This window comes from Mesoplodon densirostris, chromosome 19 (genome assembly GCF_025265405.1).
Source record: "Mesoplodon densirostris isolate mMesDen1 chromosome 19, mMesDen1 primary haplotype, whole genome shotgun sequence".
NCBI lineage: Eukaryota > Metazoa > Chordata > Mammalia > Artiodactyla > Ziphiidae > Mesoplodon > Mesoplodon densirostris.
This window is the reverse complement of record NC_082679.1, coordinates 61,028,592-61,045,852: the sequence shown is the minus strand read 5'-3', so window position 1 is coordinate 61,045,852 and position 17,261 is coordinate 61,028,592. Positions and strand designations below refer to the sequence as shown.

General features: G+C 45.4%; 1 protein-coding gene across 2 annotated transcripts in view; it reads right to left on the bottom strand.

Annotated features, from left to right (window-relative positions):
• CDH13 (cadherin 13) overlaps positions 1–17,261 on the bottom strand; it is a 1,057,374-nt gene that overhangs the window by 235,712 nt on the left and 804,401 nt on the right. For both annotated transcript variants that reach the window (XM_060083564.1, XM_060083563.1), the window contains exon 7: positions 9,748–9,926. In XM_060083564.1, the coding sequence (XP_059939547.1) occupies positions 9,748–9,926 (179 nt within the window). The remainder of the gene's footprint in view (positions 1–9,747; positions 9,927–17,261) is intronic.

The following is a 17,261-nucleotide window of genomic DNA, read 5'->3' as shown; positions in this document are numbered from 1 at the left end:
GGCAACAGCTAACCCAAACCTGTTATGCTTCTAAGTATGTGCTTATATTAATTCATTTAATCCTCACAACAGCCCGATGAGGGAGACTATTATAATTCCCATTTTACAGATGAGGAAACAAAGGCACAGTTCCAACCATAAGGGGTTTGTTCTCTGTTTTATGCCACTTTCATTCAATGGAGCCCTCTGGGAGCATTAACAATGACGTAGGAGAAGAATATTTAATGACATGGACATGAAAATTATGGCTACCAGTTGTTCAAGCTACTAATGTTCCCAGGATCACAGAGCTGGTAAGAGGTGGGGTGGGGGTGGGGAGGCTGAAATTCAAACTCAAGCAACCTGGATCTGAAGACTGTCATCTTAGACACTGCACTGCAGGAAAATTAAGATCACTTGCAATCCGAAAATGACCATTCCTAACACATTTACACATACCCTTTCACATCTTGGACTGTGATGATATATGTTATGGACTGAATGTTTCTGACCCCCTAAAATGCATATGTTGAAGTGCTAACCCCCCAGTGGGATGGTATTGGGAGGTGGGGCCTTTGGGAGGTAATTAGATTTAGATGAGGTCATGAAAGTCCCACTAGTGTCCTTATAAGAAAAGGAAGAGAGACCAGAGCATCCTCCCTTTGCCATGGGAAGACATAATGAGAAAATGGCCATCTGGGGCTCTCACCAAGAACTGAATTGGCCAGCACCTTGATCTTGGACTTCCAGCCTCCAGAATTGTGAGAAATAAATTCCTGTTGTCTAAGCCACCCAATCTCTAGTATTTTGTTATAGCAGCCTGAATAGAATAAGATGATGATGATAATGATATATATATAAACAAAAAATCATAGCCTATGTGGTGCTTTGCGAACTGCTTGTTAACATATGTGAAAATCTTTCCATATCATCATATGTTCTTTTACCACATCATTTTACATGATTTAATGGAAGCCCAATGTAGGAATATTGCAGAATTTATCGAACAGTTCAACAGATCCTCAATGCTTGGACACTTAGTTTAGCTCTTTAAATAAATCCAACAAAAACTCCCACTGGTGTATACTTGATTATGTAGAACTGCTTAGTCAGAGAATACCAGGGGCATTTTAAAAAGCTATTTGATTCTTATTGCCAAAATACCCAACAAATAGGGCCAATTTGTATTTCCAAACTAAGGCAGGAGAGTACCTTTCTCCATGGACTTTTTGCACCAAGTTCTAGAAGCCACCTGGGCTCTGTAAGCTGGAAGAAGGCCACCTGGCAGGCACTGAAAGCCCACATCTTAATCAGCACAAAAGCTGCCTCAAAACTCCGTGTTTTGCTTTCCTGTGTTGAAAAGACGGTTCAAAATCGATTTCCTCTGTGAGGTTACCATCCAAATAAGTAAAAATTTTGATCCATATACTGGGGGGGGGGAAATGTATGGGCTTTGGAGACAGGCTGATTAGGGTTACATCTCAGTGACATCAAGAGTCTCCATCTCCTACAAACGATAAATGCTGGAGAGGGTGTGGAGAAAAGGGAACACTCTTGCACTGTTGGTGGGAACGTAAACTGATACAGCCCACTATGGAGAACAGTATGGAGGTTTCTTAAAAATCTAAAATTAGAACTACCATATGACCCAGGAATCCTACCACTGGGCATATACCCTGAGAAAACCATAATTCAAAAAGAGACATGTACCACATTGTTCATTGCAGCACTATTTACAATAGCCAGGACATGGAAGCAACCTAGGTGTCCATCGACAGATGAATGGATAAAGAAGATGTGGCACATATATACAATGGAATATTACTCAGCCATAAAAAGAAACGAAATTGAGTTATTTGTAGTGAGGTGGATAGACCTAGAGTCTGTCATACAGAGTGAAGTAAGTCAGAAAGAGAAAAACAAATACCGTATGCTAACACATATATATGAAATCTAAAAAAAACAAATGGTTCTGATGAATCTAGGGGTAGGGCAGGAATAAAGCCGCAGATGTAGAGAATGGACTTGAGGACACAGTGGGGTGGCAAGGTTAAGCTGGGATGAAGTGGGAGAGTAGCACTGACATATATACACTACCAAATGTAAAACAGATAGCTAGTGGGAAACAGGTGCATAGCACAGGGAGATTAGCTCTGTGCTTAGTGACCACCTAGAGAGGTGGGCTAGGGAGGGAGACGCAAGAGGGAAGAGATATGGGGATATATGTACAGGTATAGCTGATTCACTTTGTTGTAAAGCAGAAACTAACACAACATTGTAAGGCAATTATACTCCAATAAAGATGTTTAAAAAAAAAAAAGAGAAAGGAGAATTCAAACAAAGGAAAGTGCTCAGCTCAAACTTCTTAAAAAGACTAACGATACTTTTACAATGGAAATGTTAACACTGCATTTTAAGGGCCTCATTTGGAGACTGTTTGCATTTGCAAGAAAAAAGCAAGCAAAAGGGCTTCCCTGGTGGCGCAGTGGTTGAGAGTCTGCCTGCCGATGCAGGGGACATGGGTTCGTGCCCTGGTCCGGGAGGATCCCACATGCCGCAGAGCGGCTAAGCCATGGCCGCTGAGCCTGCACGTCTGGAGCCTGTGCTCCACAACGGGAGAGGCCACAACAGTGAGGCCCGCGTACCGCAAAAAAAAAAAAAAAAAAAAAAAAAAAAAAAAAATAGCAAGCAAGAAAAAGAAAACAAACCCTCCAAACTGACCATTAGCTACTTTTATTAGTTGTAGATTGCTCTGGCTATGTTCAGAAAAGCTGGCAGATTTCAGCTGATGAATTTCAGTCTAGCAGCCAAGATGATCGACTAAATAAACCAGTTATCAAATGTTAGGGACCTTTATCTGATTTTACTTTGTAGTGCAGCCAGACATAGTTTAAAAACATAGAGAGAGCTATCAGAATGAGGGGCTGAGTATGGTTATATGAAAGAATAAAACAGTGCCCCCAATGAACCCAATTTTGTTTAGTAGGATATGGTCCTTATTTTCTCCAAACATTTCCCCATTTAAGCAAGAGGCCCAGATCCTTATGACCATCCTATTCATCAAGGTATTCTTAGAGCCTAGTGCAGTTCCTCACACAGGGTACATATAAGGTGAATACATTAGATTGCTGGATGATTACACAAGGGCAAGAGTAAGCTCTCAACTAAAATAAAATCATTTCTTCTGTTTATATACCCATGCTAGGGTGTGGATCTTGCAGTAAGTTCTGAGACAGTCTGTTACCTATGTACTCATAGATACAAACTGAAGGAACATAAGCCATCCATCCCTCCAGTCATCTCTTTATCCGTCCCTCCATCTATCTATTCATCCATCTATCCCTCCATCCATCCATCCCTCTGTCCATCCCTTCTTCCATCCCTCCTCCTCCATCCATCTCTTTATCCATCCATCCCTTCATCCAGCCCTTCATCCAGCCCTCCATCCATCCATCCATCCATCCATCCATCCATCCATCCAACAAATCTTTACCGAGTGTCTTATTTACCTGGCAGTATGTTTGGCAATGGGAATACAGAGATGGGACAGAGATCCAAGATCTCTTTCTTTAGAAAGGGTATGTTCTGGAATGGTTTCAGAAAAAGTGAATGGAAGAGCTTGTAATGGAAAATACACCAAGTTCCAAGTCAAACTTGATGTCTAGTAACATCAAACTCATGATAAAGCAAGGGCAATACATGGTCACTGCAGCTGCTCTCACGACTCAGCTGTGAATCCAAGGAACTGCAGTACAACCCAGCCCAGCACTGGCAAAAACGAAGAGTCATGACTCACAGAATAAAGTGAACATACTCTGCACCATCTGGGGAGACTCTTCTTATGTCTGTGACATGTGGGTAGAAACAGTATGTAAAGCTCTCAGCAGCATTTGATGGGAACTGGAGCCCGAGTTATCAGCAGTCATAGGAAGTGTGACAAATGGTAACGACTGTACCATGCTTTGCTATCTGCAGAAGGAGAGGGGATTGTGCACATCTCGAAAAGGCGATACAGTTGGTAGTGCAGATGTCATTACCAGTGATTACTGATGAGGAAATGGGCTCAGAGAAGGTAAATGATTTGCCCAGTGTTACACAGCTGGCCAGGTGGGGAACTGGCACTCACAGGCGGCATCCTACAGAACAAATTACACACCAAAGGCATTCAATAAATGTTTTTTTTTAAGAACTATAGTCTCAAAGTTAGAAAAGACATTAAAGATATAATCTTTACTGGTTAACTGAATCCCTTCTGTTATGTCCTACAAAGGGCAGTCTGAGTTTGACTGTATCCTACAACAGGGAACTGACTAACCACTCTTAAGATTTACTACTAAATCAGTAATGCTAATGATGATAGCTTGTGTTTATTTAGAATAGACAATGTGTTTTACATATTTTGACACATCTGACCCTCACCAACAACCCACTTCAGGTAGGTGCTGCTATTCCCATTTTATAGGTGAACACCAAGGCACAGAGAGGTCCAATAACTCACTGCTATGGGTTGAAGTGTGTCCCTGCAAAAGATATGTTGAAGTCCTAACCCCAGGTACTTGTGTATGCGACCTTATTTGGAAACAGGGTCTTTGCAGATGTAATCGAGCAGTGATGAGGTCTTTAGGGTGGGTCTTAATCCAGTATGACTGGTGTCTTATAGGAAGACACAGGCATGCACAGAGGGAAGACAATGTGAAGATACACTGTTCCAAAAGAAGGACATGTGAAGATGGAGCTGGAGACTGGAGTGATGTGTCTATAAGACAAGCAATGCCAAGAACTGCTGACAACTACCACAAGCTAGAAGAGGCAAGGAAGGATTCTCCTCTAGAACCTTCCGAAGGAGCCTGGCCCCCCTGACGCCTTGATTTCAGACTTCTGACCTTCAGAGCTGTGAGAGAATAAAAGTCTGTTGTTTTAAGCCACCCAGCTTGTGGTACTTATTACAGCAGTCCAAGGAGACGTGTACACTCACCTAGGTCAAAAACCAGATAAATCATGGGGCCAGGATTCTTTCCCCAGGTCCCACCACCTAGGTCAGCAGGAACACTGAAACATGCTCTCCAAAGGCAGGAAGACCGTGCAATTCACAGCACATTTGAATCACCTGGGTGGTTCTTTAAACTACTGATGCCTGTGTTCTACCCCCGACGAGACTGATTTTACGGATCCAGCTTTGTTTGGAGCACTGGGGTTTCTAAAGCTCCTCAGCAAAGTTTGAGAACCAGTGTCCCAGTTGATTCCACTCTTCCCCTCTAGGGGAGTAAGCAGAACAAATCCACTCTCTCTTTCCAAAGACCAGCCCTCCTTAAACAGGAAGACAGCCCTCCCTTTCCCTCTGAGCCCCTCTTTTCCAGGCTATACATTCCCAGGTGGTCCACTATCCAAAGAAGGCCCGCAGTCAACCATGCTGCCCCAGAGGACTCCTGGTCACTGTGCCTGCAAATGCACCCGTTTTGGGGAAGCCACAATGTAGTTAACCTTGGACAGACTGGAAAGCAAGGACCGACCCACTGTCCCTTCCACCGACCATATCGTTTTCCACCTGGCCTGGCGTTCTCCCCAAGGTCACGGCTCAGTGGAGGAGGAACATCTCAGGGAGATGCCCACTGGACAGACAGCACCTGCTGGGCAAGGCTGGCCCACAGAATTGGAGCCAAGGCAGAGGCTGATTGTAGTTAGGAGGGAGAGGAGGGGGTCAGTTATGGGTCCTCAGAAGATGAAGTGGATGAGCTGCCTTCTAGCATGTTCCCATTGCCCAGGGTGGGTGAGAGATGGGCAGTCTCGCTCCCGGCTCTGCACTGCAATCGGGTCCAGAGGCTGCAATGACACGCTGGGCAATGAGAGGAGGTCACCTGGCCAGACAGCGGCCTGCGCACACAGCGGGGCCGTACGTTTCGTGCTGCCTGCCTCCCTCTCCCCCCGACACCCTTCCTTCCCTCCACCTCGCAGCGAAGACGTTCCTGAGCTAAGGACTGGGACTATGCAGGGAGGACACGCCGACACAATCCTCTCCTCCTCAGAGCGTGGGGAGGAGCAGCGCAGTGAGGGCACCTGTCTCCCCTGGCCCCGCTCAGGGCGTCCTGGGAAGAAAGGGAAGCAACGAAAATGGCAGCATTGAAGAGCACTGACCGGCGTCCTAGCCTGGCCTCCGTGACAAGCCTCAGTACAGAGTGACTGTGTGACAGGCAGGGAAGGTGGACGGGCAGGTTCCAAAGAAACAGAGCCTTCCCACCTCCCTCTTGGGGTCCTGTCGGGGGCCTCTCTGGGAACGTACTAGATGGAAAATCAAAGTGAAAACTTTACATCAATCGAGCTCAGGTCAACGCTTGAACTTCCGGAACCTCCACTCCCACAAGGCAGGGGACAGATAGGAGCAAACCATTTGCGAAATCTCAGGGGCCCCAGCTCTAGGAGGAGTCCCCATCCTGTTTGTTAACACCCATTCAACACGCAAACACGCCATCTGAGTTACTGTGAGTGAATACATGGTAACCACACTTAACATTGATTTAAATCACATCAAAGTTTGTAGGGGTCCCAATGGGATATTTTCTTAAAAACGAATGGTGCATAAATCTGTTTTAAGTGTTCTGCCCAGATGATCCAGAAGTAGACTTTTGAAACCACACCTAAGACAGGATGCCTTCTCAGAAGGTCTCCAGAAATAGTAGCAAACAATTCCATAATCCCGCTGCGGGAACTTGTCATATGGACATGGACCCTGGGAAAGGTACAGTGAGATGAAAACCCTGCAAACTGGAACATACTCATGGGAAGTCTGACACATAAGTTCTGTCCCTTTAAAGATAAGTAACTTGAAGTCACGTTTTACCCTTTCAGCAAACTTGCCGAAGAGAATCTTAGCACAGCACTACTAAACAGACAAGGCTTGCCTGAATTCAGAGACATTTCTTTCCTTCAGATTGTAGCCATGTTGCCTGGGTCAACACTGAACTCTGGAAACCCTCACAGAAACATGTCACTTTTCATTGATTTTCCAATTTTGGTTAAATTGCATTGATCTTTTTTTCCTTTTTGGAGCTGTTTATGTATTGTAGCTGAAAAGGCTTATTTCAACTCCCATAGTAACATACTTATTGCTATTTAACAAAAACCCAAATGACAAGATCATGAACTTGAGACACATTTATCCCCCAAATAAACCTTAAAAATGGAATGATCTAATATATTATCATTTTGGTTTATAAATAGAGACTTACAAAGCATTTTCTACCAGTAAAAAGAGAAGCTGAGATGGAGAAATCACCTTTCTCTTGTAGGAAGAATTTGCAAGTGCCTTCAGGAGAATTAGAGGTTATGGGAAAGCTGGTGTGTGTGCGTGTGTGTGTTCTTGCATATGCATGCTGGGAGGGGAATAAAGGGAGAAATGGAAAGTTCTTACTTGCCTCTGAAGAAGATAATACGTCAGTCAGGCAGTCATAAAAATAGGGAGGTTTGGAAAAAGAATGAGAGACAAAATGGAGGAAATGGACTTAAATGTTCTTTTTTCTGCTTCCTATTTTTAACGAGAAACGATTACATTTTCCAAGTGACAATCAGAGTTTCAATGCAAATTTCAATCTCTTCCTCCCTTTCCAATAATTCCCCATTTCCAGCTACTGTTTCCCACTCTTCACATGTAAAATCTTAGTGTCATCTCCAATTCATTCTTGCCAATATGCCAAAAAACCTATTATTAGGAGTGTTGAAATTGTGGTAGGTAGTGAGCAAACAAACATGCAGATGATCACAATCTCTGTTCTCAAGAAATGTACTGTCTAGGCCAGCGGTGCCCACTAGCACTTTCTGTGATGGTGGTAACAGTCTCTGTCTTGGCCAGTATGGTGGCCACTAGCCACACAGGGCTCCTGGGCACTTGAGATGTGGCTGGTCTGACCAAGAAATAGACTTTTACATTTTAATTTCAAGGATGTCAATTAAAGTTTAAATAACCACATGTGACTAGCGGTTACAGCATCAGGTCTAGACCAAGAGGAAGGGGATACTCTTGTGGGTTTTTTTTTTTTTTGCGGGGGGCGGGGCACACGGCAGGTGGGATCTTAGTTCCGTGACCAGGGTTCGAACCTGCGCCCCCTGCATTGGAAGGCAAAGTCTTAACTGCTGGACCGCGAGTGAAGTCTGATAGAAGGGGATATTCTTTAAAGAGACAGATGACAGTGTAAAGGAACATGTGACAAATGCCATGTGAGGGCTGCGGGTCAGAGCAGTCATAGACTGAGGGAGGAAGAAGGCTGTGGAAGACTCAGAGGTGGAGCACCGCCTCCTAGATGGGGCGGATCTAACCCAGAATCTTGTGAAGAGCTACAGCGAGGAAAACAGATAGGAGAGGAGAAGACATTTCTCACCCAGGGATTTTTTAAATCAAAGACACAGAGGGGAAAATGCACAGGACTGTGAGGGAAACCCAGTGCTCCTCCTGGGGCAGATGGTGCCTGCAGAAGGTCAGGGTGACTGCCAGGGGGCACGTCCATGGAACGATGCCCTGCTGGGAACAAGGGATCCCAGGATGGGGGCAGATCTGGGGGCGTGATGGAGGCAGAGAATCCTCAAGTGGGTTGACATGCTGTGTGAAGGGCCAAGAGGCTCTCCTATGGAAGGTAGCCTGTGGGGAATGACAGGGTGGCCCTGGAACTTGGGAAATAGGCCAGGGCCAGCAGACAAATAAATGTAGGGGATGTAAGTGGGCCAGGAACACATGCCCCCCTAAGTGCGACAGCTGTTACCAGCTCCATCTGACTGTCACGAGTGGTCTGACCCATCATCCACATGTGGAAATTGGGGCCCCGATTTCCAGAATTTCTGATTTTCAGAAAGGCTAGAAATTGGAATTTTAAAAAATATAAAATCAAAATATTTGGATATGGCGACTAATGTGAAACTTTAAAACACCCTGGGCCAAACCAAAGAGCAGGCATGTGGGCTGACTGAGGTCCACAGGGCACCTGTCTGTGACACATGACCTGGAAGATGGGTGAGGTTCCATAGAGACGGCCTTGCAGGACAAGAGCAGAGACCAAGGGGAGAGAAAGGCTCGGGCGGAAACACTGGCGCAGGCAGCAGAAGGTTTGAGAAAGAAGTAAGTCAAAGCTACCTGACTCTGTGACAGGGAGGAGAGTGTCAGTGATCTGGGACAGTCACTTCGCTCCCCCCTCCCTCCCCCACCCTCCTGGCAGACAGGTGAGGCAGGCAGAGCCCACAGTCGCTGGGGCCTCAAGAGTAAGTGGTCCGTGATGTATGGTTCCCAGGGGGTAAGGGCAGGGGGGAGGGATACATTGGGAGTGACACGTACACACCACTATATATAAAATAGATAACTAATAAGGACCTACTGTACAGCACAGGGAACTCTACTCAGTACTCTGCAATGACCTATATGGGAAAAGAATCTGAATAAGAGTGGATACATGTATATGTATGACTGATTCACTTTGCTGTGCACCTGAAACTAAATCAACTATACTCCAATAAAAATTAAAAAAAAAAAAGAGTAAGTGGAGAGTGAGGAAACAGGCATCGAGTTGAATGAATGCAAATAACCGCAAAGGACATGGCTTTTCCAGTGTGTGTTTTCTGGGGTCACGTAACATCCCATCACCCTTGACAGATTCTCCCCAATCCAACCATGTGTAAATATCTCATTTCCACTGCTACATGAAGTGCCGCTGACGGAAGCCGCACATCTTCCCTCATGTGAAAGCCATGTTCAATTCTCATGAAAAAGAAGTTGTGTGCTTTTCAGCTCACCTCCCGGTCCAGCAGTGCAGGTGACACGACGGTGACAATGTCTCCTTTCTCAGGATCGATGTAGAACATGTTGGGAGAGGGCTTGTCAGGCGTCTGCTGACGGATATTATACCGCAGGAGGGCATTATCCGTGGCCGGGTCGTCCGCGTCAAAGGCTGTCATCCGCATCACCGTGGTCCCTGAGGGGGCAGGAGCAGGGGATGGTCACTTGGGGGACAGCGATGGGCGGAGCCCCTCCCCGCACCTGGGCAATGGCAGTGGAGTGAAGTCAATCACTTTCCAAATTAAAAAAGCAAAACCTTTCCCTGGCTCCATTAGGTTTTAGCTTTCCTTCCGCCCTCCCTCTTGCCTCCATCACGTTAGAAGACCTGAAATAAAGAAATCTTTGCTGTTCAGCAGATTGACAGCTTAATTTTTCCTTCTCCTGACATGCCGTTTATTTCCACGGGCTTTCATTTCATTGTGGATGTGGCTCTGTGACAATGGCCTTCATTTAAAAATCTCTTATTGAATGCCTACCACGTGGGGGGCCCTGGGCTGGGTGTCGGGGGGGAAAAAGAGGTGCCAAAAAGTCACATTCCTTGGCGTCCGGCAGGTTGGCACTAAGCAGGAGAGTGAGTGTTTGAAAATAACATATATATGGAATTTAAGAAAAAAAAAAGGTCATGAAGAACCTAGGGGTAAGACAGGAATAAAGACACAGACCTACTAGAGAATGGACTTGAGGATATGGGGAGGGGGAAGGGTAAGCTGTGGCAAAGTGAGAGAGTGGCGTGGACATATATACACTACCAGACGTAAAATAGATAGCTAGTGGGAAGCAGCCGCATGGCACAGGGAGATCAGCTCGGTGCTCTGTGACCACCTAGAGGGGTGGGATAGGGAGGCTGGGAGGGAGGGAGACGCAAGAGGGAAGAGCTATGGGAACATATGTATATGTATAACCGATTCACTTTGTTATAAAGCAGAAACTAACACACCATTGTAAAGTAATTATACTCCAATAAAGATGTGAAAAAAAAAAGAAAATAATAAAGCATTCACAGCACATTGAGAGAGGGTGATGTGAATACGGATGAGAACAGCCTCATCTAACCAGGGGCTCAGGAAAGGTCGCCGGTGCAGGTGGGTGAGTAGGTGTAAGCAAGGGGAAGGAGGGGCGCCTCAAAGGGAAAGGTACTGTGGTTAATTCCGGTTACAGGGAATGGGCGCGGATGTTACTTGAGCACGCTCTGTGCGCAGCCGCAATGCTGACACTTTAGAAGAAAGATGGTATAAAGACGAGAGTGATGGAGACTATTTGATTGTAACAAGGTTGAGAAGGGTGTCGGATACAGGTCTCGCTCACACACAGCTGACGTGAAGGGCGACTGGCATTAGGTGCTTTGGAAGACAACTGGATAGCAACTAGTAAAAAAAAAAATGCATTCACTCTCTTGGCATTTACCCTCAAGAAACACTTGCACGTGTCGACAAGGGGTTTTGGCGGGGATGTTTACGGAGGATCCGAGAAACATTTGGAAAGAACCTAACCATCCAACAACAGAGGAATTGCTAAAATGATGTTATCCCTACACTGTGAAATACTCTGCAGCACTTAGAAAAGGTTGTACATCTAATGTGCTCTAACATGGAAGGCTCTCCAAAACTGAAAAATATCAAGTTGGAAAATGTTACCCATAGTAACATCATTTTTATGAACCTATTTGCACACAGAAAATTCCACAAACTTTATGCATATATTTTTCAGGTACAGTTTATGTCCATAAATGGATAGAAGAAGGTCTATAAGGGGGAACTTCACACTGGCTTTGGTGGTTAAACCTGGGAAAGGAGAGAGGGCACTGGGATTAATAGTGATGCAGGGACGAGGGAAGATGGTGGCCGATCTGCAATGGTTTGATCATTTTTATAAGGAGCATGTATTATTTTGTGATTAAAATTTAATTTAAAGGGACCATAATTATAAACACCAATAGAAGCATGGTCTAGAGTGGAATCTGGCACATTTACCTGCAGGTCTTGACAACTGCGAGCCACCATGTTTGGCTCAGGGTGACGTGCCCAACTCTAATTGTTCACTGTAGTTTACTCTTCTGTGAACGTAGGGCCCCATCTTCTGATTCTGAATCCTCTTGAGCCCACAACATGTGAGCTAATGGGTAAGAGATGGAACCAGTAGACCTATCGTCCCCAGCAGGTATACTCATATACAGAAAATATTCAAGCTTAAAGGAAACACAGAGTTCATCTAGTTCAGTCACCATCCCCGTATTCCTTTCCCTTTTATAACAGTGCTTCTCAAGCCATCAAAGCCAGTTTATTTTTTCCCATAATCAGAATCAGATTATCAGTCATTAGGTGCGAATGATCAGGCAAATGGATCTGACCATCCTAAAGTAAGATCTATCTGTTAAATAGTCTCAGTTCATCTCATCAATTTGTTAAATAGTCTCAGTTAATTTCACCAATGTTGCCATTAAACCAGATGCATCCAGACACATCTTCTACTCTGTGTTGTGTCTTTGCCCTTCTTTGTTTCTTTGTGAAACTGTCACAGGGCAGGCCTCAGGGACAGTGTCAGAATAGAAAATTCTCGGCACATGCAGCCCACTTCCTTGCCCCTTGCCTTTGGAAGATGTCAGCAAGCCATCTGGTTCCTGTGCTGTTGCTCACTGAGCTGCACTGTGGAATCAGGGTTCTTTCTCTGCCCAGTGGTCCAGGCAGCCGCTGCCAGCCTGTCAGCATTAGTGTCAAGGGTACGCTCGTTTGCCTTCCTGGTCTAGGAAAACAGGCCCACTTGGGGGTCTCTGTCAGAAATGAAAGGCAACTTCCAGGCCCACATCTCACCCTGGGCCATGCTAAGTGAGCTCCATGCGGGCAAAGACCTGGAAGGAGGCCTCCACACCATGGATGTCACAGGAAACAGTCCTCAGCTAAGTACCTGCGACCTGGTGCCCTGCATTTTGTTAGTGTCTATTGAATGCTTGACTGATGGAATCTGTGCCCTATTTAATATGCCTTTAATTGAAATCAGACCCAAACAGGCAAAAGAATGTATTAAAAAAATGAAGCCATCATGATTTGTGATTGTCATGGCTTCATAGGAAGGAAAAAAAGACCTCTCGGGGTGATGAATTTTTAGTTTCCACCAGGACATTCATTGATAATGTCTTTTTTGGTATTATTTTTTACAGATTTGATAATATGGGATGATAAAAAGTTATCCTGGAATACTCCCAAGGTTACACAGAAGATGTTTTTTATTTTAATGGATTGTTAGGGAGCAAGTGAACTTGGTCTTAAGCCCTGCCTTTGTCTTTACCCTGCTATGAACACACACCTGGATTTCCTTCTGAGGCCCACTTGTGTGGACAATGAGCATTGCTTAAGTCATCAAAATAGGTTTGCAGCATTGAAGAAAATGACCTTGGGGTAACATCTAGGTTCAGGTCTTAGCTAACTGTGTGAACTTGAGCAAGTTAATCAACCCTCCTTGAACCTCAGTTTTCCCCATATGCCCCCTCGTAACGTTAGGACATTAGTAACACTTTTCTCCATGGTCACTGTAAGGACTTGATGGGACAATACATTAAATAACTTGGTGCAGTGCCTGGTACGTTAGAGTTCTGAGGAAGATGCCTTTTATCATCGTCCTGTCCTGGGTTCTGAGCCCATCATGGTGGTGCAGGCCATGACCTCAGACAAAGGAGCTCAGAAGTAAGCTGTCCGTAGAAAGCAGCACCTGCTATGGCAGGAGTCCCGGTGCCCCTCATCTCAGAGTTGCCCTGCCTTACCCTCTCCCTCCCACCTTGTCCACAGTCTTAGTTTATAGATTTGGGTTTCTACTGTGGAGATCACACAAATCTATGATAACACAAACACATGCGTGTGCATGCACGCACATGTACACACACATACACACACACAGAGACACTCACACACACATTCTGGAGCCGCCACTGCTTCTCCATACGGCACTCTAGTCCTCCTCTAGGATCAAGGCTCTATCCCGAGTCCTGGTACATCTGATGGGCCCGACACCCTGTTCTCGCCTACTCCTGCTCTGGGGGCTGGATCATGGTTTTCATACTTCCAGGTTCTGCAATGGCTGGATAAGCCTCCTAAGTCAGCATTTCCTAAATTGTTTCCAAGGGACCCTGGTTCCATGGGTTCATCAGAGAAACACATTTGGGAAATATGCAGAAAGCACAGGTGAGCAGGTTTCCCTCTTGGAGAACTTCCTAGCATCCTTAATAAGCAGATGCATATTGTAAACCTCCAAGAGAAAACAGAATCTGTAGCATTTCCTAAACTTCTCTGTTAATGGAACCTCTTCATTTTAAGAACTTCTTTATGTGATGGGTCACATGGTCCTAAATTTTGCCCTTGGGGGACACAGGCTGTGTTCTATTCATATTTATAAGCTGGGTAGCTATCACTCAATAGGTCCTCTGTCAACATTCTTTGGGTAGAATTGCATTCTTGCAACTCACCATAGCTTTGCCTTATTCCACAGTGACCGGAAGTCATGGATAACTCATTAGTGAGAAGATTGGACAGCACTGCCTGGACATTTTTCATAACCAGGCATGCTCCCCAACTACCTCTGAGCTCTCTTCCCCACCTAGAGGTCCTTGCTGGACCCGGGTTTAGCAGAAATACACCAATTCCAAGTCCAGGGCTGATGTCCAGCATGTAGGCACCAGGACAGTTGTTCCAGGGCCTATGGATGGCCCCTATGCCTTAACCTTGCCCACGCCCACGGTCTGGACTCTGAGAAGAAGGGCTCATTTATTTCCATCAGCCCAGCGGCTTCTCATCTGTGCTTATCTGGTGCCTATGTGTGCTTCCTGATGGCAGAGAAATGATAATTATACGACAGACACACGTGTGAGTCCTCCATGTAGTACACTTCTGTCTTCTTCCCCATCACAATACTCTCTCATGTGTCAACAGAAATGATAATCACTATGTCACTCCCAGAGCTAGATGAACTAGCAGTGGTCCCTCCAAAGCAAAAGAATTACAGGCTGCTAGCTGAAAGCCTCAAGTCAGGCCGTCATTTTCTTTTGTCGAAGGACATGGCTGCCAACGTGATAGGCTGATAAACAATTAGGAGACTTTTGTCTTGGCCAGTAGCCCCTTCCTCTTGGTTGTGTTTCTCTGATTAAAGACATGTGCTGCCTGGTGTCATGACCTTGAAGCCGGTGTTTGAAGTTCCGCTTCCTTGTGATTTCAGGCATAGTCACACCCTTGAGAAGTGGAGTGCAGCTCTGAAGGTGAGGGGCTGTTTTCAATCTCCAGGTAAGGTCAGCCAGCCTCAAGAGTGGGAGACTCCAAAAGACAGCTCGCTCTGTGCCCCAGTTGACCAAATTCTACTGTTCTTGACATTTCTTTGTCTTCATCCCCAAACATTTCCTTTACATGATCAAAAGTGTCAGGCTTTTTAAAAAAATGATATTCCTATAAGTGAATAATATATTGAGACATGGACATGGACATTCACGTCTGTATTTGGCAGTGAATACACTTCGATAGCACAGTCGAAGCAACTGTGTGCTTTCCAGGGGGATGCAAAACATAAAAACCGATGTGCTCAGAGACGGCAGGCATCACTAAGTGAGCTCCTTAGACGTGACAAAATGTCACGTCATCACAAAGCATCCAACTCATGAGAGGAGGTAGGGCATTCTAGCCCCACCCAAACATCTGTCTCTGTGACTAAACTGTCTCAGGGATGCGCCTCAGAGGTTACTTTTAAAAGAGAACATGGCCACAGATCCGGCACAGCATAACCCACTCCTTCGTGTTTATTCCTGTGTCAGAAGGAAAGCCCTTAGACTCTAGGCACCTTGACTTGTTTAGCTGGGTGGGAGGGATACAGAAGTATCACGGAGTATGTCTAGTCAGACTGACACTGATTTGAAACTAAATTTCTGTTGGAGTCCTTCAGGTTGAAGGGGTTCTGAGCATCCTGATTCCAAACGCCCAATCAGCATTCTAGATGTGGGATGACAAACCAGCCAGTGTGCCCGGGGCTGAGGGCATTCCAGGACAGACCTGGGCAAACCAGAATAAGTGTGTCACCCTATAGGCCAAGTTCTGCTATCAGATACAGACATATCTCATGGTCACGACTGTCAGAGTACAAACATGAAAATCGCTGCCACTGTGACATCAGTGGCCCGGGACTGGGACATGCAACTCCCCACTGGTCAACCAGGCTGGGACTGCTTTCTGACCACACACGTGGACACAACCCAGCTCTCTCCCAACAGCTCTTGACGGTGAGAAGAGAACCAGGTGAACAAATGCAGGCAGAACAGTGTTAGAGGCACTGCTGAGGATGTGGGCTGTCTACTTTCAAATCCTGCCACACCAGAAACCATCTGGATATCCTCGGGCAAATTCCTTTACTTTGTGGAACCTCAACTTTCTCACTTACAAAAGAGCATCTCCCTTAACCGGCTATCGTAGCGTTGAATGAAATAATGCAGTGTTTCTCAACCTTTATTTTTTCATGATCACTAATATCTAATAAGACACCAAGAGTCTCTTTAGATATTTTTTTCCTACCTGTCATCCCCTGCCATAGATATCTATGATGGCCCTTTGAGGACCACAAACCACTGTAATATCTCATGTTTTTAATGTCCCCCCAAGCACCAATTTTTTCCCTCTTGGAGGTGATAATGTCCCCAATGAGAACATTAAAAATTTTAATTTTAAATTTAAATTAAAATTTTTTTTAATTTTAAATTAAATTTTAATTTAAATTTTTAATTTTTTGGTAAGTTTTATTGACTGCTTCCATTTGCAACTCAGTTCTGGCGGGGGGGCCCCATTGCCACGACGATGGTGATGGGCCAAACGTCTCATGGGACCCAACCACATAGACTGTAACTCATACTAGTTCTGGGACTCACACACAGGATCTATAGAAGCAGAGATCAATTAAAACCTCATAAGGAAACAATCCCTCTCTTCCCTTAGATAAGCCTAGAAACTTCTGTTGAGCACATGCATGCATGACTCATCTTCCTCTGATCTTGTCAATGTTTCCGTGTACCCAGGAATTAATAGGGAAACTGTCAAAGATTAATTGACAGAAGATACCAAACCAACCTGATAGGTATCCAGAGGCAGCCCACACTCTGCAGCGCATGCACTCCTGAAAAGGCACGCATGGAATGAATCGTAAATAATGTCTTATTTCCCCATTGACCTACGTTAGCATTTCAGACCGGCTTTATCTTCATTTGAGGGGGTGTCCAATCAGAAGCTGCTCCTCATAATTCACTTTAACTTTTTCTGCTTACCTCCAAAACACTCGGCTAGCAGGTGGGGTGGGGCAAGGAGGTGCGCTGTCTGCTGTGGGTGAGGAGACTCTTAAAGCCCTGCCTGATACTACGGAGGAGAGAGAAGAGGTGCTCTGACTCTGACTCTGACTTTGGTGGGGAGAGAAGGGGGAAAGCAGGTTAGATCCAAGGCCAAGCTGGGAGATTCAGCTT